Source organism: Camelus bactrianus, chromosome 28, assembly GCF_048773025.1.
Source record: "Camelus bactrianus isolate YW-2024 breed Bactrian camel chromosome 28, ASM4877302v1, whole genome shotgun sequence".
NCBI lineage: Eukaryota > Metazoa > Chordata > Mammalia > Artiodactyla > Camelidae > Camelus > Camelus bactrianus.
The window spans coordinates 10,803,740-10,828,098 of NC_133566.1; the positions used below are offsets into that span (position 1 = coordinate 10,803,740).

Below are 24,359 nucleotides of genomic sequence, written 5' to 3' on the forward strand. Positions count from 1 at the left end.
CACTTCATCATTCTACAAGGACCTTGTTTGTCTCTTGCTACTGTTTCTGGCATAAAGTGTATTTTGTCTGTTGTAAGTGCAGCTGCGCCCACTTTCTTTTGGTTTCCCTTTGCATGGAGTATCCTCTTCCATCCCTTCCCTTTGAGCTTGTATGTGTCTTTAACGCTGACGTGAGTCTCTTACAGGCAGCATATCGTTGGGTCTTGCTTTTCTAATCTGCGCAGCCATTCTGTGCCTTTTTACTGTGAATTCAGTCCGTTAACGTTTAGAGTCGCTGTTGATTTGGGGAGACTTCCTGATGTCATCTTACTAGTTGTTCTTTGGTGGTTGTGTATTTCCACTGTTTCCCCCTCTGTTTCTCGCTACCTGTGTACCGTGGAGGGGTTCTCTGTATCCCCTGTACCTTCTGTGCGTCTGCGCTTGGGTTTTGCTCTGAGGTTACCCTGTTGCTTACACAAGGCATCTCATAGATAAAACAGTCCATTTTAAGCTGATAGAAACTGAGATCGTCCCCAAAGCCTTACCCTTCACTCCCGCCTTTTTTATTTTTGATGCCTTTTTTTCCTTCTTTTTAATTGTATGTTAACACATTAGGGTAGCTGCATTTTTAATACTCTTTCCCTTCATACTCTAGTTAAGTGATTAACATACCTTCTATTCCGCATTCCCCTTTCTGAGTCTGACCAGCCTTCTTCCCGTCTCCCGCAGACCAGCCGCAGCCATGATGAACACCAAGGCCTTCACCCTGGTCCCCGCTGTGGAGCGGGAGCTGCTGCAGGGCGACAAGGAGCGGGTCTCGCTGGAGTGCGTGGAGTGCTGTGGCAGGAACCTGTACCTGGGCACCAGCGACTGCTTTGTGCACCACTTCCTGCTGGAGGAGAAGGTCTTGCCCGCTGGCACGGCCACCTTCACGGCCACCAAGCAGCTGCACAGACACCTGGGTTTCAAGAAGCCGGTGAACGAGCTGCGGGCGGCGTCGGCGCTGAGCCGGCTGCTGGTGCTGTGCGACAGCTCCATCACCCTGGTCCACATGCTGAGCCTGGAGCCCGTGCCCTCAGGCGCCCGCATCAAGGGCGCCACAGCCTTCGCCTTGAACGAGAACCCGGTGAGCGGGGACCCATTCTGCGTGGAAGTCTGCATCATCTCCGTCAAGCGCAGGACCATCCAGGTGTTCCTGGTGTACGAGGACCGCGTGCAGATCGTCCGGGAGGTGTCCACGCCGGAGCAGCCCCTGGCCGTGGCGGTGGATGGCCACTTCCTGTGCCTGGCGCTCACCACCCAGTACATCATCCTCAACTACAGCACGGGCGCCGCCCAGGACCTGTTTCCCTACTGCGGGGAGGAGCGGCGGCCCATCGTCAAGAGGATAGGGAGACAGGAGTTCCTGCTGGCGGGCCCCGGGGGCCTGGGTGAGCAGGACACCGCGCTGCGAGTGCGAGCGGAGTCGGGGCGGCGGTGGGGGGGGGCTGCTGGCGAAAACTGGGTTCTCGTGGGGGCGGCAGCCAGCGTTGAGGCGGGATGCGGGCGTGTTTCCTTCCTCTTCCTTGGATGGCTTTGAGTGTCGTCTTGTGGAACAAAGGAAGACGAGCATGGAATCACTTCCATGTTGAGCTGAAGAGGGGCCAGGAGATGGGTCCGGGGGAGAATTCCTCCAGGGGGTAACGACCGAAAGCAAGAATCTGTAAGGCTACTGGGTCAGATTCTGCCCGGTGGGCGGGCTTCTCACTGGGCGGCTTTCACTCTTCATTCTAAGAAGGAGCTGAGGCAGCTCACATAGACGTACTTTTCAAACGTGGAGGCGCCAGTGTCGTGTCCCCGATTTTCTCTTACTGGCTGTGACTTCATTCCACCGAGTAGTGCCCCGCGGCCAGCTCCTCGGAGGGGCTTCGGCCGTCTGGTGTGGCCTTCCTGAGGCTCCGCACCGGCTCAGAGCACTCGGAGCCGCTCACTTCCTCGGTGGCCTGTGGTCTGGGCAGTGCGCAGTGTGTGTGTCTGTGAAGTTCGGGGGCTGATGAGAGTGAGGCCCCCCAACACCCGCAGTCTTCAGCCGGGGAGAGTGTGTGTGTGGGCGTCTCATTTCACAGTGATGGCACATACGTATTTCTGAGAGTGACAAAAATTGACGTCATAAACTGGGTCCTGTACGCTTCTTTTTAAAACAAATTTTTTTAATTTACTTTTTGTTTTTTTGGGGGGGGGAATTGGATTTAATTATTATTTTTTATTTAATGGAGGTACTGGGGATCCAACCCTGTGCCTGCTAACCATGCACTCTACCATTGAACTACACCCTCCCTGCCTAGTGTGTACTTCTTGATTTTTATTTTTTAAATAGACTAGTTTCTAAGCGGTTTTAGGGTCACAGCAGAACTGAGCAGAAAGTACAGAGTTCCCATGTCCCCCCCTCCCCAACACATGAGCACCCTTTGCGAGCAGCACACTTGTTACGGCTGTTGAATCCACACTGAGATGTTATGCTCTCCCCAGGTCTGCAGTTTACACCTGGAGTCACTCTTGCAGTGCCCATTCTGTGTGCCCGTTACTGCGATATCGTTCAGGGGGTTTCACTGCCCTGAAGCCCTCTGTTCTCCACCTGCTCACCGAGACCCCAGCCCAATCCCCGGCGACCACTGATGTGTCCGGAGCACACGTAGTGGGAATCACAAGGCGAGGCCTTTTCACGCTGGCTTCTTTCACTTAGTCGCGTGCATTTAAGGTTCCTCCATGTCTTTTCGTGGCTTGATAGCTCTGATTTTTACTTTTTGGGGAAAATAAAATTTATTCCACTTACCTTTTTCTTTAAAAAAAATTCCAGTTTTCATGAACATTTTTTATAATGGGAAACACGTATACATTTTTTAGCCTTGTGTCTAATCAGAAGGAGAGACAGGTCGACATCCTGGGGGAGGTGGTTCTCTTCAAAGAACAGTCACGCAGGGTCCTCACACACGTAGCATGTTATTACCTTGTCTCTCCCACCTTGAAATGCAATGAAGGGGGGTAGTGTTCTGCACCCAGACACATCTACAAAAAGAAACAAAAAGCAACCACGGCTGTGTAAGGCCCGCCTGACTTTCCTGTTTCGGCAGGCATGTTCGCCACGGTGGCCGGGATATCTCAGCGCGCCCCAGTGCACTGGTCGGAGAACGTGATCGGGGCGGCCGTCTGCTTCCCGTACGTCATCGCCCTGGATGACGAGTTCATCACGGTGCACAGCATGTTGGACCAGCAGCAGAAGCAGACCCTGCCCTTTAAGGAAGGACACATTCTACAGGATTTCGAAGGTACCCGTTTACACGGAATGTTAACCACTCTTAGCTGTCCATCTCTTGCGATGGTGTTTCTTTTCTTTTTTAAAAAATCTTTTTCCTTTTTGTTTTTATTTTTTTGAGAGGGAGGTAATTAGGTTTATTTACTTAATGGAGGTACTGGGGATTGAACCCAGGACCTCTTGCATGCTAAGCATGCACTCTATCCCTGAGCTACACCGTCTCCTCTTTTAAAGCTTTATATGGGGCAAATCCTCAATCTTACTGATAATTTTCCATGACTGAGCTCTCCAGCCTCACTGGACTCTACTGTGTATCTACTCAACTGGTTTTCCATTTATCAGCACTTTTGGGTAAAAAGAGGCAGAACATTTTTATATCTTATACTTTGGAAATGTGTGGAGAGTTCACCCTTCCCAGACAGTGGACTTCCTGGGAAGGAGAAGAGGGGAGTGTTAATGACGGCTGCAAGGGCTCTGAGTCGGGAGAGCGGTGCTGAAACTGGTCTGCGCACCAGCCCGTGCTCCCATTTGGGGTTCGCCATGTGTTTTCTCCCCTTTCCAACGGTGTTACATTTCTCCCCAGGAAGAGTGATTGTCGCCACAAGTAAAGGTGTTTACATCTTGGTTCCATTACCTCTGGAAAAACAGATTCAGGACCTTCTAGCCAGCCGCCGAGTGGAAGAGGCTCTGGTCCTGGCGAAAGGCGCCCGGAGGAACATTCCAAAGGAGAAATTTCAGGTGTGTAATCAGCCCGGCCCCAGGAAACGCACCTCCCTGCCACCAGTCAGAAAACGCCAGGGTCTGAGTGCACCAGCCCCTGCAGACTGCTTCGTGCTGGGTGTTCAGTTTCTCTGCCCGTCCACGTGGTTCAGGGAGGGAGGCAGGGGCAGCCCGTCGGTGGCTGGAGGAGTTCCCACTGCAGGCAGAGGTGAAGTCAGGTTTGGAGCCTCTGACATAATCCCGGGCTTAATTCTCCAAGTCGTATCTCTAATCAACGTTCCTCTTCCAGAGAAGAATCAGGGCTGGTTGTTACCAACCACAGGAGGAACCTCAGGTTCATTCATCTTCCAGTTAGGAATTTAGATTTGCTGGAATGCAGGTGAATTTTTAAAGTTCAGATTTGCATTATCTACAGGAAAAGCTTCGTGAACTATACCATCTCATATCGCTGGAATTAACTTCCCAGGGACAAAACTTCTTATGCATTTGAGAAGCACTAACCTGAATGGAGTTGGTATGAGAAATATAACCAATAAAACAACCTCAGAGTATTCTCATGTTTCCCTAAAAATCGCCCCTTGATCAATCACAAGGTTAGTTCAGGTCACGCTTTGTATCTGAGAATAGAAAACATAGTGTTGGTGTGTGCACACTTCAGATGGACATCTGAATTGATCATTAAAAGTTCTCATGAATTCAAAGAAAGAAGGAAAGAAGGAAGAAAAGAGAGAGGGAGGGGGGAAGGAAGGAGGAAGGAAGGGAGGAAGGAAGGATGGAAGGAAGAAAAAGGAAAATAAAGCTCTCATGAGCTCGTAGAGATTCCCTCATTGTTACCCGTTGGTCAGATTTTCACGACGTGTGACAGTTGCAGATGAAACCGTGCTTTCTGGCCTCCATGGGGGTAGATGTGGAAGCTGAGAGGAGTCGGGACGTGTAATTTATGGTCACAGGGTAGAAGCCGGTATCCCGTCTATATTTAAATATTGATAAATTTTGCATCTTTGTTCCTCACTTTTCAAAGTGAGATGATCTGTGAGCGCTCAGCAGAGGGCAGCATGAGCAAAAAGAAGAAACCAGTGGATTGAGAACCCCTTGTCTTCCGAGAGCCCCTCCTCCTGCGTGTTGTCCCTGCAGGGTGGGTGGGGGCCGAGCTGAGAAGGCCCAGGCCCACGAGAGGGGTCCGAGGGTCCCTGCTCTGCCTGGCGGGGGTGCTCCAGCCCCCTTGCCCCTCCTGTGAGTGGGCCCGGGAGCTGGATGTGTGGACCCTCCTTGCGCACCCACAGGCTTCCCTCAGGTGTGTCATATTTTCTTAAAGAAGCTGTCCGAGTTCTTTGCTTTTTTCCCCCCATTTTGCCAAGAGCAGACACGCAGTGGACATCAGATGATGTCAGTGGTCGACATGACCTCTTTAGCTGACATCTCAGTGGGGTTTTTCCTTCTAACACACTCCCTGCCTTCCTTTGTTCCAAACTCCCACATCGGCCCTGGAGACACACCCCCAGTGTGGCCCTCGTTCTGGGTTCAAGGTCACGGGTGGCTGCTGGGGACCCTTCTCCTGTTTTGCCTGAACTGCTTTGACAGCCTCCTTTCGGTGTGTCTGTCGTCCACCCTCCACACTGCCACAGAGTGATCTTTCCAAAGTGTCCCCCGACCCTTAGTGGGCGCCTGGGTGCCTGCCGTCAAGCCTGCACCTGCAGCCTTTGTGGTCTGGCCCTGCCCGCTTCCCCAGCCTCTCCCACCGCCTCCAGTGCCCTGTAACCTGGGCCCGAGCTGCCGGCTGCCTCAGAGGGCGGAGGACCAAGGAAGCCCACAGCTCTGCGGCACTGCACTCTGCCAGGGTCTTAAGACATTTTTAATCCTCAAAACAAGTCAAAAATAACCATGGCCGCAGCCCAAAGACAGGAAGACATACAGCGGGGCTGGTTTGCCTCTGGGCATTCGCTGGGTAGATCCGGGCCAGGCCTCTGATGTGGTGCCCACCCCACCGCCCCCCGACCTCATCCCCACCACCGCCCCCCGACCTCATCCCCACCACCGCCTCGTTTCACCCCCTCCCTGCCCTCCCTGTCTTGTCTACTGTTATTTACGTGCTTTCCCATCACTGGAGGGGACTTCCATCAAACACGGCTGCTCCTCCTCCTTGCTCAGACATGCCCTCTGCTGAGCCCTTCCCGCCCCTCCAGGCAGCCCCGGGCCCTCTGAGCTTCCTCGGTGTGTGTGAGCCCGTGACTCGCTCCGTCTACCCCTCTGCTCCTGTGTTCCCAGCCCGGTTCCTGGTGGTTGCCTCCTGTTTTCCCCCCGGCATCCTGCTCCTGCCTGGGGCTGGACCACGGAGGAGTGATGGATATGCAGTCAGAGCTTTGAACTGGTCTTCAAACGGAGCCGGGCCGTGTGAACCATGAAACAGGAAGGTGCTGTTTAAAATAGATCCGTAAGAGAGAAAGAAAGCAGTATTGACAAAAGAGGTTCAGAGATGACTTCTCATGCATATGTATGAACATGTATGTGATTTTAAGGGTGAGATGTGACTCTTACAACCATCAGGTGCGTGGCTTATTTTACTTTAGGAAGCTTGTGATGAGATGCTAGACCCCAGGCTCAGAAAGACCAGAAAAGCGGAGGAAAGAGACCAGACGTTCGGGAGACGGGCTTTCCACGGTTCGCCTTTCTCTACATTAGAGCAGGTGTTGGCTTTGCTTCACTGAGTTCTGAACTCGGGAGGGATTTGTCAGGAAGCCTCACCGTGGGGCTCGGATTAAAGGAGGGCACCTGTCCGCGTGCATCTGCCACGTCTACATGTAGCGCCCCTAGACCAGAGCACAGAAGGTGACCCCCAGTCATGGAAATCGGGCGTGTTAGCAGAAGGAGTTTCTGTTCCCCTTTCGGAAGGGACGTGTAGGTGGCATCTGAGTCCTCCGGCCTTGAGGGAGTTGTCACCCAGCGGGTCTCTCCCTGCAAGCCTGGGTGTGGATGAGAGTTCTCCTCCCCACCGCGGGGGTCCCTTCCATCCTTCAAGCTGTGAGGTTGGCCTCTTGTCTCTCCTTTCAGACGCGGGACTGGCCTCTCTCCCGACTGATCTTCACCCCGCTCCGGTCTGCTCATTGCTCGCAGCATCAATAGGCCAGTTTTTAGGGGAGGAAAGTGATGAGCAAGCTGTGCCTCCCGAGGCCTCGCAGGGATTTCTTGGGGCCAGGGAGGCCCTGCTGGGCTTTCGAGAATGAGCCCCTTCGAAACTGAAGGGAGGGAGTGGCGTTCAGGTGCCCCCACACTCTCTAGCCCTTTTCTTCCCAGGGGAACAGCACGAGATCTGCCCGGCCCTGGACGGGCCTGTGGGTGGAAAGAATGAGGCTGTGGACTCAGAAAGATCTGGTTTCGATCCTGGCTCAACCACTTACACGTTAGTAACTTAGGGCTAGAAACCTTAGCCTCTCTGAGCAGAGGGTTCCTATCTGTAAAATGGGCGGAGCGAGTGACAGTGGAGGGGGTTTTTGTGAGACGGATCAGGTGTCTGAGAAGGACGGGTGTGAGCCCTTCATGGCACGTTTGGTGGGATCCCCAGTGAGGCCGTGTGGCCCTGGACCTCTGTCTGCAGGGAGGGTTTTTATTGCTGATTGTATTTCACTTCTGGTGACCGGTCTGTTCAAATGATCTATTTCTTCCTGATTCAGTTTTGGTGGACAGGATGTTTCTAGAAACTTGTCCATTTCTTCCAGGTTGTCCAATTTGTTGTCATAGAGTTGTTCATAGTATTCTTTTTAAAAAAAAAAAAAAAAGGCCCAAATGAACTTATTTATAAAACAGAAACAGACTCACAAACATAGAAAACAAACTTATGGTTACCAGGGGGAAAGGGGGTGGGAAGGGATGAATTGGGGGGTTGAGATTTGCAGATACAAACTACTATATATAAAGTAGGTGAACAAGTTTATACTGCATAGCAGAGGGAACTGTATTCAATATCTTACAATCACCTACAATGGAAAAGAATATGAAAAGGAATGTGTGTGTATCATGATGGCTGAAGCACTGTACTGTGCACCAGAAATTGATGAAACATTGTAAACTGACTAGACTTCAATTAAAAATTTTTTTAAAATAATAAAAATAGAAACAAAAAACAAAGCAAAAAAAAAGAAAATAATAAAGGCAGTTCGTTGCTTAAAAGTAAAACCTGACAGGTGGCTATTCAAGTCAGCAGCACTTGGTAAAGGGCAGGTGCCCTGCAGGGTGCGGGGGTCCTGGGGAGCATGCTGAGCTGGATGGTGGGCGTGCCTGGCCTTCAGGGAACTGGCGGCTTATAAAACAGCAGGCTGGGTTGGGAAGGGGAGGAACTGAAGCCTGAGGGTCTTAAACACAATTGGAGTCTTTCATTGTGAGGCGATGAGGGCGTGGGCGGTGGTGATGGGAACCGGTGAGGACGGAGCAGAGACAGGTGCACAAGGCCCCTCAGACAAAGGTGGACCAGGTCAGGCAGAGACAGGGAGCAGGTGGATTTAAAGACACCACAGGCATCTTCTGTAAGTGTGTTGCTATTTCTGGAAGTTCCCGGAGCAGAGGGCTCTGTGGTCAAGGTCATGTGGGTAGGACTGGACCAAACAGAGGCAAAGGGCACTCTCAGTGCCGGGCCTGTCGGATTGTCGGATCGGCGCGGGCTGCGCCTCTCAGGAGGGGTGGGAGGGGCGGCGCAGCTCCGGTGTGGGCAGGAAAGCCCGTTTCTTTTCCTGCTTGTTATTAAATGGGGTCGACCTTGAGCTCTGAGGGACACTCAGAAATGCTGCTGTGAAGATTCAGTTTCACGAGAGTGGCGAAGGGTGGGCAGCTTCTAGACTATACGAAACCGTGATGTTGTTAAAATCGACCTGAGCAGCCGGAGATGGAGGTGGCCCAGGAAGCCACTGGAATTCGAGAGGAGAATACGGATGGGACGTTGGGCGAATGCACACAGAAGCAGGAAGGCTAGTGCACAGGGGGCAGCTGTCTCCCAGGAGTGAGGGGTCGATGGCCATGCAGATGTGTGTACTGAAAACGCTTTCCTGTAAGCCTTGTTTTTGCCTTACCGTGGAACTTCAGGTTTGTGCGTCATCATTAGCACGCAGCCTGGATGGCGATGAGACCCTTAGCTGCTCCGCCATGATGGCTCTAAGGCACGTCCTGTCTTTCCTTGCAGGTGATGTACAGGAGGGTTCTGCAGCAGGCGGGCTTCATACAGTTTGCACAGCTTCAGTTCCTGGAAGCTAAGGAACTCTTCAGGTAATTGGAGGTGTGGGCGGCAAGCCTTCTGTTGTCCCTGTGGTCAGAAATGCGTGGTTCTGCGGCGCCATGGTGGCGCAGCCACAGGTGCTGTGCTCTGGGGAGAAGTGGTTGTGCCATGGGCTGGGGAACAGCACCAGCAGCAATGGCTGAGAGGCAGAAAACGTGCAAACGGACAAGATAATTAGTTAGAGCCGAGTATCTGGTGTGGATGGGGGTTTGACGCTGGGGTCGGAGGGTAGCTTGGGTTTGGTTTAGGAAGCATCTTGGAGGCCATGTTAAGAGGTGTGAAATTTATCCCATGGGTCACGTGGAACCTTTGAAGGTTGGGAAGGGCAAGGGTGTAAAGATGAAACGAAAGACCAGTGGCAGGAATCTGGGCGTGCGGAGGAGAGATGTCAGAGCTTCAAGGGGTGGAAGTGGGAACACCATGGGAAGCACAGATCCCTGTCCTGCCCCAGAGGTTCCCATTCGTGAGTCTGAGGGGCCCTGCCTCTGTTCCTTGAGAGGTTTGGTGCCCGGCTGGGCAGAGAGCTGGAGCTCAGAGATGCCACCACATCTGTGATCATGTCGAGAGGACGTGCAGGCTGGGCAGGAGGGGACAGGAGAGGGGCCAGCAGTGACTTGGAGGACGGACGTCCCTGAGGATGGCTTCCTGGGCCTTCCGAGGTTAGGACACCATGCTGGCCATTTGAGTTGCGTCCTCATGGATTGCCCAGAAACCCTGTCCCACTCGCCCCAGAAGAGACAGCACTGGTGGCTGTGTCTTTTGTAGGGTCACTGATGAGGAAATTGTCAGGTGCTCGAGTCCCTCCTTGCGGACCATTGAACAAATCTATAGATAGTGTCGTGCCAAGAAGAACGTTGGCCTCGGAAGGACCGGGCCTGCCTTTGATCAGACTGGGCTGTGCTTTCCCTGGGTTTCCAGGGAATTGATGTGCCCTGAGCACCGGCTATGCGAGGCTTCCGGCTGCCGTGCCCCCATTCCATCTTGGGGCCGGGTGGTCGGCACCTGGGTCAGTGGTGTTGGCTGTGCGTGCAGCCGTGGACGCGTGTGCAGTGCCCGCTCCCTGTGGGCGTGTGCAGGCATGCATGCCCGTCCAGTGGCGTCTTGTGTGTCTGCGTGCTCTCTCTCCATCTGCCGCATCTAGTCCGACACTGTAATTGCAGAAGCGGCCAGCTCGACGTGCGGGAGCTCATCTCCCTCTGCCCCTTCCTGCTGCCTGCCTCCTCGTCCTTCACCCGCTCCCACCCTCCCCTGCACGAGTTCGCAGACCTAAGCCAGCTGACCCAGGGCGACCAGGAGAAGGTGGCCAAGTGCAAGCGCTTCCTCATGAGCTACTTGAATGAGGTCCGCAGCACGGAGGTGGCCAACGGCTGCAGGGAGGACATCGACACGGCCCTGCTCAAGCTGTACGCGGAGGCCAACCACGAGAGCCTGCTGGACCTCCTGGTCACCGAGAACTTCTGCCTGCTCCCCGACAGCGCCGCCTGGCTGGAGAAGCACAAAAAGTGAGTGTCCTCCCCCCCGACGCCCCCGCCCCTCCTCTCCCTCTGAAGCTGATGTGCAGCTGACAGGCTAGCATGACGCCCGAGTCCCGGGGACCCGTCACGGGACAGCCGTGGCACAGTGACCACCAGGCACCCAGATTCTGCCAGCCTCATCACGGTCTGCAGACCAGCCGAGGGGTCTTGGGGGCACTGATTCTTGTACCAGTGCCTTCGTGATGGGACGTGTTCAGAGGCCTAGAGAGTCACGGGAGCGATCATTATATGTCCTTGTCCCCGTCTGGGTGGGATTCCCTGCGGGAGATGCCACGTGCGTGTTGGGAAAATGAATAGGGCACTTCAGCCACTGGCGACCAGGTCAAGTGGATGGATGGACATCGGATAAACAGACAGAAGGGGAGCCTTCTTGGTCTTGTCGATGAAAGGTTGCAGACTCAGACTCTGCCTTCCTCGCCCGAGTGAGCTGGTCGGCCCCCACCCCCTCGCCCGGGCACGTGGGCCGTCCGTCTGCAGGGATGGCTGGATGATACCCGGCCGCATCCTCCCGGCCAGTGGTCTGATCCTTCTAGGCCTTGGTGGGGGCGGGGGTCTTTAAAAATGAAGGGACTGGGTGCTCCCTGAACTCCACTGAGCAGTAAGACTCTGTCTGTGGTTTCGTTACACATTCGACAGGGAGGAAGTGCCGGTGAAATCCCGCGGAGACCACGGGGGTTGCGGTCCAGACCCCCCTCAGATGCGTGTCGTCAGGGGCTTGTGGCCGGTCTCCATGTGGGAAGTGGCTCCTTGAGCTGTTCCCCTCAGTTTCTCGAATGCACTATGGAGTTACTTATTTAGGAACCAGAAGAGACACTAAAAACGCAGTGACTGGGGTGGGCGGGTCAGTGTCACTGTCTGAGGGCTCCAGGAATAGTTCAGTGTCTGGAGAGTTTGCTCTCCAGGGGAGGAAACCTGACGTCCCCCTGGGGCAGCTTGCTCTTGTCACCTGCTGGGGAGCAGGGGTCTGGGAGAGGACACACCTGTTGCTGCCCAGGCAATGCCCGTGTTACCCTGATCCTTTCCACTTTTAAGTGAGGAATCAGGGCCAGGGAAGGTCATCTGCTTGCTCGAGGTCATACAGTCCGTAAGTAATGAAGCCTGAATTGAACCTCGGGGCCTAGACCTCGGGGTCCCCCCAACTCTGTTCTCTCTGATGCTGCAGACAGTGGCCTTTGTTGCCGTCCAGACTCCAGACTCCTTACCCCTTCTTCCTGCAGGGGCTCAGACAGCATCCCTCCTGAACCGTTCTTTTACTACCTCGTGAGGAGGTAATAATGGTTAACTGGAGAGAGATGAAAGTATACTGATATTTGAAGCAAATTGTAAAGCAATTCCAACTGTGATTTTCCATAGTATAATTACAGTTTTATTTTTTCAGCTGATCTCAGATTTGAAATATGCTCTTTTTTGGAAATCGAGAGAGCCTACATTTTAATACCAGAAGTGAATAAACAGAAACGAGGATCTTTGCGTGGCTTGAGACTTACTGCTGGGCTGAGTGAATAGAACACAGGGGGCCAGGGCTGAGGACGGTGCCGTGGGGGTGCCGCCCACAGTGCGGGTGGGGAGCGGGCACCCTTACCTCGTGCTTTCTTTCAGATACTTTGCCCTGGGACTGCTCTACCACTACAACCACCTGGACGCCGCAGCAGTTCAGGTGAGTTCCAGAGCATTCGATCATTATTTGCAAATCACTGCTACTTAATTCAGTGCCACTTAAAAAGAAATCACAAGTTGATAAGAGACCACTCTTGTCTGAACTACCACCTTTTTTTTACAGAATTTAAAAATAATACTGTTTTACAGAAACAGACTCATAGACATAGAGAACAAACTTACTGTTACCAGGGGGTAAAGGGGGTGGGAAGGGGTAAATTGGGAAGTTGAAAATCGCACGTCTTGGGGAGTGGTGGAAATGTTAGCTGTCTTCATTGTGGTGGTGGTTTCATGAGTGTAGACTTGGAGTCAAAGATAAAGTTTTTATTTCTTTTTTTTTTTTAATGGAGGGACTGGGGATTGAACCCAGGACCCATGCATGCTAAGCATGGGCTCTACCACTGAGCCATACCCTGCCCCCCAAATTTTTATTTCTTAAAACACCATGTTCTAAGAATGATATAAGGGTATTGATAATATTAGCCGAGCTGTAGAGAGAGATGTTTACAGAATTGAAATCATATGGAATAAATCTCTGAACGGGGCAGAATTTTTTTAAAAAAATGACACATTTCAGTGGTTGTGTGAATAGTTTGGGGAGTTCTGTGTTGAAAAACCTAGTACCATAAAAAAACATGCGTGTGCTCATATCAGAAGGCCAGTGTTTACACTGCCCGCCAGCTTCTTGGGCCGCCTGCTGGTGGTGCGGTTCAGAAGTGCCATGTGGATGGGTGGGCGAGGTCTGCAGCTCGGGGGATGATGGCAGACGGGCTCCTGGGCAGCTTCCATTTATTCTGCCCCGTCGTGATGCCGTCTCATCCAGAGGCTCCGAAAGTCAGCCTCGGTGACGCGGCAGGGAAGAGAGAGCAAAGGGCTTCCGCTGCCAGAGTCTGTCCTGAGCCCCTGGGCAGAGGGCAGTGGGGCCACCAGGAGACAGGACCCCAGAGCTTCTGAGAGCACATCAGACCATCAAGGTCCAGAAAGGTCTTCAGAATCAAGACGCCCGGTGCTGTGGGGATGCGGGTGCCTTTCTTCCGTGTCCACATGTTCCCAGTGATTTTTTTTTTAATTTCATGGAGACATTTTTAATACCTCCACGTCTTCCCAAATATTATATTTACTATTTGTATGACTGTGACCTCATTAAGAGGGAAAGAAAGAGAACTTTGTGCTCTATGTTCTTGATTTCCTGAACCATCACCTCCATATTATTTTTTTTTCTCTGAAAAAAATTAAAATAGATTTAAGCATTTAAATTTTGTCTTACTGGGGGGAGGGTACAGCTCAAGTGGTAGAGCACATGCTTAGCATGCATGAGGTCCTGGGTTCAATTAAAATAAGTAAACCTAATGACTTCCCCCGTGCCAAAAAATGGAAAAATAATTTTAGAAAATGTTGTTAATTTAAAAATAAATAATGGAATATTATTTAAAAAAATTTTTTGTTCTACCATGTTTGCATACTAAAAGGCCATAGAAGTAAAGCCGTGTGCCCTTTCTAAGTGAGTTCTCAAAGGTGTGTAGCCCTGCGTTTGTGCTCTGCCCTCGTCTGCAGCTCTGGGTGAACATTGTCAATGGGGACGTTCACGACGCCACCCGCTCAGACTTGTACGAGTACATCGTGGACTTCCTCACCTACAGCCTCGACCCGGAGCTGGTGTGGAAGTACGCCGACTGGGCCTTGCAGAAAAGTCAGGAGGTTTGTGCTGCCTAAACGGGTTCTTTTAGGGGCGGCAGTAAGGGGTGGGGAGTTTGGTAAAAATGGGCAAAAAACTAGATTTTAGTGGGAAAACAAGTTACGTTCAGCCCCTCTCTCTGCCTTTTTGTCCCCGTCTTTCACAAGTGTCCCGAGCTGGCTGGATCCCAGCTCTCTGGGAGGCTCCGTGTCTCCGCGCGGGGCGGCAGCCTTTGAGGGGAGCAGACCGCCTTCCTGTACGCAGCGTCTGCACTGTTTTCTGTGTCCTCATGCTTTGGGCAGTGACGTTCCCGAAAGTGGACAGCACTCGGAGTGAACAGAAGACGGGGACTCTGAAAAGCACGATGACTAAATTGCTAACCCTTCTTCCAGGTTGGAGTTCAGGTTTTCACCAAGAGACCCTTGGACTCACAGCAGAGCAGCTTTAACCCGGCTGATGTTATCGCTTGCCTTAAGAAATACCCTCAGGCTCTGGTTAAGTACCTGGAGCATCTCGTCATGGACAGGAGGCTGCAGGTGAGCCCTCAGAGCGCAGGCTGCCACGTGCCACCATGACCAGAACTTGGCCGCGGGGCCGCCGTGACCTTCCATGTTCCCAGCGCTCTGTCTGCGCTGGGGCTTGTGGGTGGTCCAAGCAGGAGCTGGTGAAGGAGACCCCAGGCCCACGTAGTGACTTTTTCCATCTCTTGTCCCCTCAGCACACGTTCTTCTCTTTTCCTTCCTCATGATTATTCTTAAAGGAAATGAGAAAACGGTCCCTTTTGGGAGAATACCTAAGTTCCTTACTGCTCAAAATGACAAGTGACCCTTTCTGTTTTCCCGTGGATTGTAAATTAAGCTTCTCTGTGAGGTGGTTTCTGGAGCCATCGCTGCAGCCCATGCGTTCTGTCGTCATCCTGGGGTCCCCCCCCAAAACCTCACACATGTGGTCTGGCTGGGGAGATCTCCAGGCTCCCCCGTTGCAAATGCTGAGTGTCCGCTTGGTCCCCGTGTCCTGCAGAAGGAGGAGTACCACACGCACTTAGCTGTCCTCTACCTGGATGAGGTGCTGCAGCAGAAGCCCGGCGCCACCGGCCAGGGCACAGAGGTGACCGAGATGCAGGCGAAGCTGCGACACCTGCTCCAGAAATCCGACCTGTACCGCGTCCACATTCTGCTAGGTGAGCGGTGTCTGCGCAGCTCTGTCTGGATAAATGTCACCGGGGGTGGGAAGCGGGGCGGAGGGCTCGATTTGGGGGGTGGGGAGGGTGGTCCCTGAGCCTCTGCAGCATGAAGTCAGCCTCCTGGCGGGCGGACAGGGCTCCTCATCCGTCCTTCACCCTCTGGAAAAGGTCACGGGCCCTTCAGCTGATAACACAGAGGCCGCCCTGGGACATCTGAGTATCTGCTGGGCAGACCTTTGTCTGAACTTCCCTATTCGACTTCGAAGCACTCGGGTCAGTTCCTCCAGCTCTGATCACAGCTCCGCCCTCGCTTGGCCGTTCCAGACTCAGAGGAAAGCAGGCAGAGACCCGGAGCGGGTTCTGCTTTTCATTTCCCCCTAGGACAAAGACCACAGTTTCTATGTCATGTGAGGCCTGCTGAGCGGCACCCACTGGGGTCCGTGTGTCTCTTGCTCCCTCGGACCCCACAGACTTTCCTGGGGGTCCTTGCTGGGTTAATAACGTATTTCTCCTTAGGAGCATTGAACATTGCTTTCTGACCATTAGCTGCAGTCCATTCTCACTGGTCACAGTAGTTACATCCTGTAAAGTCTCCACAAACCATCCAGGGACCCAGACCCATCACACCCAGAGAAATGCAGGGTCGGGTTCCTGAGAACCTCTGGTCACCACGTTTCTGTCGACTGATCAAAACGTAACCTTGTGGATGTGTTTCTGTTTAAAGACGCCTCATTTAATGTACATTGTTGACTTGCTGACCCCAGGCTCAAGGCCAGCAGCACAGGACTCAGGCCTGAATGACACTTGTGTGACACGTGTACTTTCTCTAAAAGGCACATCACAGCCCTTCCTGTGCTTAGGAACACGGGACGGCATGGCGGCCCCACACTTGGGGCCATCCCAAGTGGTGAAATCACCGCCGAAAAGCACAAATGCAGAAACGGGGCACCAGGGGTCCCACGAAAAGTACACTTGTTTACAGGATGAGCCCCGCCAGGAACACATGGCAGGCAGCTCACATTTCTCGCCACCGAGCACGTGTCCACAGGGACCACAGAAGCACCTGGAGTATGACTTCCAGGTTACAAATGAGCTTTGGCGAATCTGCGGACAGCGACCCTGAATGCTGAGGGTGGTCTGATCGCCAGGCACAGGTCACAGGGCTCAGCTGACATCCTGACACTTCCTTTTGCAACAAGCCTGTGACCAAAGTCCTGTGATTTGTCACCATTTTCACAGGAAGGTGCATTGACGCCTGGGGAGTTGCATCCTGCCCCCGCCCCACAGCTCACGGGCTGTAAGGGGCAGGCTTGGCAGTGTGCCCAGACAGACACCCCCAGGCCACCTGACGGACCCAGGGTCAGCCATGAAATTGAAGTTGTAATCTGGACTAGAGGGGTTCAGCACACCTGGGGGGTAAGGTGCTGCTGTCTGAGTTTAATGAGTAGAGGGCTTTCTGCTTTCGTCAGAAGCTACCAGAATTCCTGGGAAGACAGCAGTAAGGGTGGGCCAGATGGGGGCCTGGAGCTGTGATGCTCAGTGACCCACCGCAGCCTCTGAGGTCGTGGTCATTGGTTTTACTTATTCTCCAAACTCCGTGTCGTGCACTCTGAGTTCTGGCCATGCCTGTGAGTGTTACTCACACCTAGAGGCGAAGCATGAAAATACAAGGAAGCCTCTTAATCGTCTGGGAGGCAGTTTTGGGGTGTTCGGGTGCCTGAGTTTGGGGGAGTCTGGGTACCCAGGAGGCAGAGCTTGGGGGTGTCTGGGTAGCCAGTCTTGCTCTGCTCACACTTAAGCTAAGGGCCCCTGGCAGGACTGACACCGGGTGGCGGGGGCCTGCTATTTCTAACTGGCGACTCCCCCGGCAGACAGGATCCGGGGTGCCGGGCTCCCCATGGAGCGGGCCATCCTGCACGGGAGGCTGGAGCAGCACGAGGAGGCGCTGCGCATCCTCGTGCACGAGCTGGGGGACTTCGCGGCGGCCGAGGACTACTGCCTGTGGCGCTCCGAGGACAGGGACCCGCCCTACCGCCGGCGGCTCTTCCACCTGCTGCTGGGCCTCTGCCTGCGGCCCGGCCCCTCCGCGCACGAGCTGGCCGTGGCCGCCGTGGACCTGCTGAACCGCCACGCCACCGAATTCGATGCCGCCCAGGTTCTGCAGCTGCTGCCCGGCACCTGGTCGGTGCAGCTGCTCCGCCCATTCCTGATGGGGGCGGTGAGGGACAGCGTGCACGCCCGGAGGAGCGCGCAGGTGGCCGTGGGGCTGGCCAGGTCTGAAAACTTGATCTACAAATATGACAAGGTGAGAGCCCGGCCCTCCCAGGAGAGACATTTTGTTTGAGGTTGACTTTTCCCGGGAAAAGATGCTCTGTCTGTTTTTTTCTGTTAAGTTCAGCACATCAGGTACGCGGTTCTGCTCATACAGAAGCAGGTCCAGAGCAGGGGCGGGAGCTGGGCGGCAGGTGTGACGTTGGAGCTGCCTCCCTCCCCTTTCAGACCCTGACGGTCTAGAGCGCGTATGAGAATGGCTGACCCTCACGAGGACGTGCCGGGTGCCAGGCGTTCCTGTGCATCATGACGCCACCGCGTCAGCACAGCAGTTTCCTGCAGAATCCGCTGCCGTTGTCTCCTCTCCCAGAAGAGGAAGCATTGGCACCGGGAGGTCACACAGAACGTGGAAGCACCCAGGTGTGAATCGCGGGCCAATTCAGAAACCATGGAGGGGAGGGGATAGCTCAGGAGTAGAGCGTGTGCTTAGCACGCACGAGGTCCTGGGTTCAGTCCCCAGTACCTCCATTAAAATTAATAATAAAAAGAGATAAATAAAAGTAAACCTAATTGCCCCCCCCCAAATAAAGAACTCCACATTCTTGGCCCCCGTCCCTGTAACAAATCCCGCAGGTCGGCAGGCTCAGACAACGCACGTCCAGTTCTCAGGGGCTGTGGGCTGGGAGCCAAAGGTCAAGGTGCTGGCTGAGTTCCCTACTCCTGGCCTGCAGTCAGCCCTCTTCTCACTGTGCTGGCACAGCCAGGAGTGCGCGCCGGCCTCCTCTGTGAGGGCCGTGATGCCATCACGGGGCCCTGCCTCATGACCTCCCCCAGCCCCACCTCTGGGTACCACCACGTGGGGCAGAGGATTAGGGCTTCCACATAGGAATTTGGGGGAGATACAGGCACTCAGTCTGTGACAGCCCCAGGCTCATCCAGAGGCTTCTCTCTGGTGAGGCCCGAGCTCCCCAAGGCCAGCAGACTGTCCTTCCAGAGCAGGAATCCGATGTGTTCCTCCCGCTCAGCCACCTTCCTTGACTTCCCCGTGGAGGAGTCCAGAGCCCTGGAAGAGCCAGCCTCCCTCCTCGGGCTGCCCCTGCCCCCCTCACTGCTCCCAGGATGTGCGGAACCTCCCAGGGACATGCCGTTTCACACGTACGGCCTTGTACCCACCTCTCCCTCTGCCAGAGACATTCCTACCGCCTCCTCTGTGCCTGGGGGATGCCTGTTCGAAACCCAGCCTGAGTCTCTTTGCCCTGTGAAACCTTCCCGTCCCTCTGAGCAGGCCGGCACCTCACTCACCCACCCACGTGCCGTGCGCACACAGCCGTGGTTGTCACCCTTCACCGTCAGGCTTTGGGATCTTGGAGGGCAGGAATTTCCTGTTTGTCTCAGTGTTCCTGAGCCAAGCCTGGCGTCTTAAGGGCATCGAATAAATGTTTGTTGAATGACTGAAGAAACTAATTAGGTGAATTGACCACACTTTGACCCTGCCCTGCTGATAGGCTGAGCTGCTGCGTTGACCAGGTCAATTGTGCAGAGAGGCTTTTAACTTGCAGAATTTCAGTCCCGTTTATCAGACAAGGAGGAATGGAGTTTGTTAGTTTCATCATTTACCTTTAAAGAAAGATTCTGTTTCCTGGGGCGTCAGGAATGGGCACCAATCGACCCCATGACTTTGACGAAGTCTCTTCTTGGTGCCTTACTTTTCTGGTTTGCAAACGAGGGGAGCAGGGAATGAGATGACCTGAGACGTCTGGTCAGCTCCGACCGGCGTGACTTTGTAACAGGTCGTGCCTGACGGCATCAGGGCTCCGTGAACGTCTGAGAGGGTCTCGGTGAGAAGTGCCGTGGCCAGGCCGCCATGACTTTTGTGAGAGAAGCAGGCAGTTTTGTAGCTGTTTTTTTTCACTTTTCCATTTCCTGAGGATGTTTCTGTTTATTTTCATGTCTCAGGGCCTGTTTCGAGAGGTCGATATCAAAACAGCCCCATCAGAAGTGATAACAGCTCTGAAAACCAGTGTCACTCACGTGACAGGTGTCCCATCTTTCTTTCTTTTCACAGATGAAACTGAAGGGAAGCTTCGTTCGGCTCTCAGACAAAAAGCTTTGCCAGATGTGCCAGAACCCCTTCTGTGAGCCCACGTTTGTCAGGTACCCGAACGGGGGTCTGGTCCACACCCACTGTGCGGCCGGCAGACACACGAACCCCAGCTCCCCCAGCCCTGGGACTCGGACTTGAAAAGACCAGCCGAGGGCTCTGACCCAGCCTGCCGGCTGCAGAGCGCGGGGACCATGGTGCCCACGTCGCTGTGGGAAAGGGACGGCACCTGGCACCAGGGGACCTCAGTCCATGGGGAATGACTCTTGGCGGCTGACCCCCTCCATCAGATGTAAGTGGACAGTCCCCAAAAGAGAGACAGGCCTGATTCAGGTACATCACAACCCGGAACAGAAGTCTACTCTGGAAGGAAACGGGCCTCCCTGTGCCACCCAGACGAAGTGGACCCCCACCCGGCGCCCTAGTCTGTAGGCGCACATTTGCACTGGAAACGTTTGCTTGGGGGGCGCCGGGGACCCTGTCCTAGTGGGTAAGTGGCCAGGGTGCGGGACCTCCTGAGTCCTCTGCCTCCTCCCGCGGAGGCGTTCTCTGACCTCACCACTCGGCCACCGGCCCCTGGGCCTCCGGCCACCCCATCATCTGGCGGGCTCTGCCTTTGTCCTTGGGGACACCGACCTTAGGAAGTATTGTTCCTTCCCACCTCCCGCCTGGCTCTCGACTCCTAAAAGATTCTGCCTTGGGGACCCAAGCACTCCCTTTCGGGTAAATTCATTCACTTCTGGCCACCTCTTGAGTGAAGACCTCGAGAAGCTGAGGTCGCGTGGGGATATGCTTCCGGCGTGTCTGGACATCCATGGCGGGGACAGGGACCCGTGGCGCATGGTCTGTGGGGGTGAAACTGCAACACACATGTTCTCCGTTTTATTTGAAGTTACATCCTCTCAGTGATTTCTCTCTTGGTTGGAGATTCACCTGTCATGTTCCATTCGGGATGCTTCCTCCTGTTCAAACACATCCCCTGCTGAACACTCGGGAAATGAAAAGGGAAACAAACATTCCGGCCACAAGCGGACGTGTTCTCAGGGGCAGCGGGGGGCCACCTGCACCCTGGGCAGGGTGGACGGTGGGTGGCGGCTGCCCCCCACGCGAGGGAGACGGTACCCCTCCCCAGGGCAGGCCCGCGCCCCGCGGGGCGGCCCAGCCGGCGGCCTCACCGCCCGGCACTTGCCGCGCATGCGCCATGGTTTCCCGCGCACACAGGACGGGCGCCGCCCGGCACCCGAGACCCGCATCCCTTCTGCGTTTCTGCCCAGCAGCGCGGAGCAGCTGGCGCTGCTGTTACTTCACTGCCCTCTTCTGAACCTCCTCGTGGGGATTCCTGATTCTGTCAGGATCTAAGAAGAAAGACACTGTACCCCCCCCCCCCCCGTAAGACTTGCACCAGTTTGTGTGTGTGGCGGGAGGACCGGGGGTGCGCCCTGTCGCTCAGCCCGGAGCTCACCCTCCGTTCTGCAGAAACGTTTTCTGTACGAGTAACGGTCAGCGTGCTCCTTCCTCTTGTGATTCCAAGGGGGCCAGAAGCAAAGGCACCCGCACCCTTTCCTGCTGTGTCTCCATTTCTAAAGAATAAACGGTGAAGAGGTTCCCCCCGCTCGGCCGTGTGCTGTCAGCAGCTGAGTCCGAGCCGCGTGGGTGCCCCCTGCGGACGCCTGTGGACGGATGGGCGGTCGTGTTACCGAGTCCCTTCTCGTTACCACTTGGGAGTCTGGGTGCATTCCTCAGAGAACCGGCAACACACAAAACCGCACTTTTAAAAGCACTGTTTCTCTGCCCGAGGTGGGTGCAGTCCTGGAAAAGCCTTCTGACCGCTCCTTCCTAGCTTAGAGGCGCCAGCCTCTCTTTTCTCTAAACATTGTTCAGTATTTTGCAGTATTTGTTATCCTTTAGAAGAACGGGGACTGAAGTTGACCAGTTTTCTATCTCCACTGAATAACGTGGCGGAGTTCCGTGCCTTTGTGCAGGACTGCCTCCTGTGTTAAAAACCAGACCCTTCTCTAACCTTTCTCTAACTCCCTCAAGGCCCTTTTCTCAAATCGTATTTTTAAAAGGCTGTTTTGTGACCGAGCCGTTGAATAGAGCGATTAGAACTGCCGCTCAGCCCTTCCTCTCTCAGGAGGTTCCGTGTAACCGTCTGCGTTAAAACAGCAGGAACCAGACTCAGCTGATGTGACTATTCCAGGGTCAAATCTCAAACTCTCTGAGCTGTTGGTTTCTCCGGTGCCCATGTGGGCGCGTCCTGGGGCTGCGGATCCTCGGGCCTACGCTCAGAGCCCGAGCACCTGTGCCTGGGGCCCGGGAACGTGCTTCCCGGGGCTCTGCGGGCCGGGGCCGCACCCTCGAATTGCCGCCGCCACACAGCTTCCCTCCCTCGGAAACCTCTGTCCTCGTCTTTACCCTCTGCCCCTGGTCAGCTCCCAGATACACAAGATGTACAAATGTAAACTTGTTGATTTGATTAAAATTCTTTGCATTCTTTTTCTTGTAATTGTGTTTTTACATAAAAATTATCCAGGTGAGGTGATGGTTTCTGCTCGCAGGGCACTTCACCTAAGGTGTTCTAGAACTGAGTCGTTCAGACCTGGTGGTGCCTCCCAGCTCCTGCAGGGGCTTGGACCGGCCGCCCCTCGAATCCTTTGCTGTGACTGCACTAAATTTGAAACTATGTGCTTCTGACCCTCTGCTGCATCGCCCTAAGGTGACTCAGGCTACCTTCAGATGAATTCTGCCCTGTGGGGAATCTCCTTTAATGAAGGAGATTTCTGGTCACTTCTCGCATACGTCACCATTTAGCCAAATGTTCGGAAGGAAGACTGCCCCCCTCGGGTGTCTAGCCCCACATATACTCAAGGAACGTGACTTTGTTTACATCTCCCCTTCTCAATTTTAGTTCACCCCTTAGGACCTCGTTCACAGCAGGTCTTTTGAGAAACCCTGCCGAGTGAATCTCCCAGCCTTTTTTGTGTTCTTTCTTTCATTCCTGGGGCTGGACTAGCCGAGGGAGGGGTGCACACAGCTGAGAGCCCCGAACTCTTCTCACCCACTGTGCAAGCCATCGGGCAGGCCAGTCCCAAATATGTGTGGGTGACCCCAGTCTCAGGCTGGTGAGACCGGGGTGCAGATTGTTGGGGTGATTCTCGGGGAGTCTGAGTCTCACCAAGTCAGCTCTCTGGTCCCCATCTGCAGATTTCCCCGCCCATGTTGCGCCGACCATGAACAAAAGAGGAAGCTGGAAACCAGCCAGGGTGGCTGTGTTCAGACAGTCCAGAGCAGCAACTTCACTCTCCTTCTCGGTCCTGCATCGTTGGCCTGGACGGCTCGTCAGCACATTAGAGATTAAAGGGGGGCTTCAGCCGACAGACCCGATGGGAAGGAGAGGCTGTGAGAAGATGACAGGCCAAGGGGCGGAGAGAGACGGACGGGAGACTGATGTAGGATGTGTCGACGGGGGAGGTGAAGGAAGCCTGGCGCCCGACTCCACTAACCCGGCTCTGTATTGTCGCCCCCACGTTGACCATTTGCCCAGAGCAACTGGTGTGCACAGTGGGGTGAGGGTGGTCATTCCAGGCCATCGAAGCCAAGCTCCTGGCTTCAGACGATGCTGCATTCTTGTCAGCCGACCCTGAGCTCTTAAGACCTCACTTGTGGACAGTGAGCTTCTGACACATGTTTCCATCCTTGCCATCGAAGGAAACAGCTGGGTCGTCAGGCAGGCTGACAGCACGACTGAAGGTCGTTGCTGTGTGTGTCCAGCCCTCCCGCGGCCCAGGCACTCACCAGGTCCTCCTGTGCCCCCTTTCATGTGGTCCTCGCGGGGACTCGGGCTGGGGGTTTCCATCATTTAGGGGGCAGGGAGTCAGATGCAGAATCACTTGCTGGAATCCCACAGAGCAGGCGGCTGGGGCTGGGACGGCGCTGCCCGGATGCACGCATCCTTCTGCCCCGCATGGGCATTTCCAGGAGATCGGACACCTGAGCCCTGGGCACTCAGCGACCTCGGGCCCCGCAGGCTGGGCCGCCCATGGTGTGAACCAGCAGAGAAAGGACACCAGGGCTCCAAGTAGCCAGGTAGGGATGAATATAAATTTGTCTGCTAATGTCCTAGAAAACTTTCACTTTTATTTCACCCCACCAGCAGGGACCAAGATTCAACATGACAAGCTCGTAGGTTTTCCATGGTGGTCAGCATTAGGATGGCACTTCTGAGACTTACTGGGTCTCATTTTTCGGAGGCGAGTCTCTTCCCGTGGAGCCCGGGCGCCGGCCTCCAGGTTTGGGTGAACCCCAGGGCAAAAGAGAAGATGGAAACCAAACACGGAGAAGCGGTGGTTGCCTGTAGGCCTGAGTGGGGCGGGAACTTGGTATTTGCACCGTGTCTTGGGACCGAGAAGTTCTCCACGAGGCTGGAGACAATCAGGAAGGTGGCAAAGTGAAAGTCAGAGGTGGAGCTGGAGTCACTTAGCAGGGTCGGGAGGCTTTTAAAATGTGGGCGCCTTCTCCTGACCCCCACCCCTCAGTCTCCCTCTGTTTCACCTGTAACATCCTTCACTCATTGCAGCTCGGCGAGTGACTCAGGTTCTACGCTTCCCGAAGTGGTGGTGTCTTGGGAGGTGTTGGCCCCCAGGTTCTTGCCTTATTAGTCATGGCCTTGGTGCCAGTTTTGGCAAGA

The 24,359-nt window shown here is 54.5% G+C and overlaps 1 protein-coding gene across 4 annotated transcripts in view; it reads left to right on the forward strand.

Annotated features, from left to right (window-relative positions):
* TGFBRAP1 (transforming growth factor beta receptor associated protein 1) overlaps nt 1–22,168 on the forward strand; it is a 33,886-nt gene extending 11,718 nt beyond the window's left edge. For 3 of the 4 annotated variants that reach the window (XM_074354697.1, XM_074354699.1, XM_074354698.1), the window contains 11 exons: nt 709–1,409; nt 3,090–3,284; nt 3,855–4,009; nt 9,159–9,241; nt 10,412–10,753; nt 12,386–12,443; nt 13,997–14,140; nt 14,510–14,653; nt 15,138–15,297; nt 17,172–17,605; nt 19,637–22,168. In XM_074354697.1, the coding sequence (XP_074210798.1) occupies nt 709–1,409; nt 3,090–3,284; nt 3,855–4,009; nt 9,159–9,241; nt 10,412–10,753; nt 12,386–12,443; nt 13,997–14,140; nt 14,510–14,653; nt 15,138–15,297; nt 17,172–17,605; nt 19,637–19,813 (2,593 nt within the window). In that variant the 3' untranslated portion in view covers nt 19,814–22,168. Of the gene's footprint in view, nt 1–708; nt 1,410–3,089; nt 3,285–3,854; nt 4,010–9,158; nt 9,242–10,411; nt 10,754–12,385; nt 12,444–13,996; nt 14,141–14,509; nt 14,654–15,137; nt 15,298–17,171; nt 17,606–17,799; nt 17,992–19,636 lie in introns of all 4 variants that reach the window. The other variant, XR_012503060.1, reaches the window with a different exon arrangement.
* Nucleotides 22,169–24,359: the final 2,191 nt, after the last annotated feature.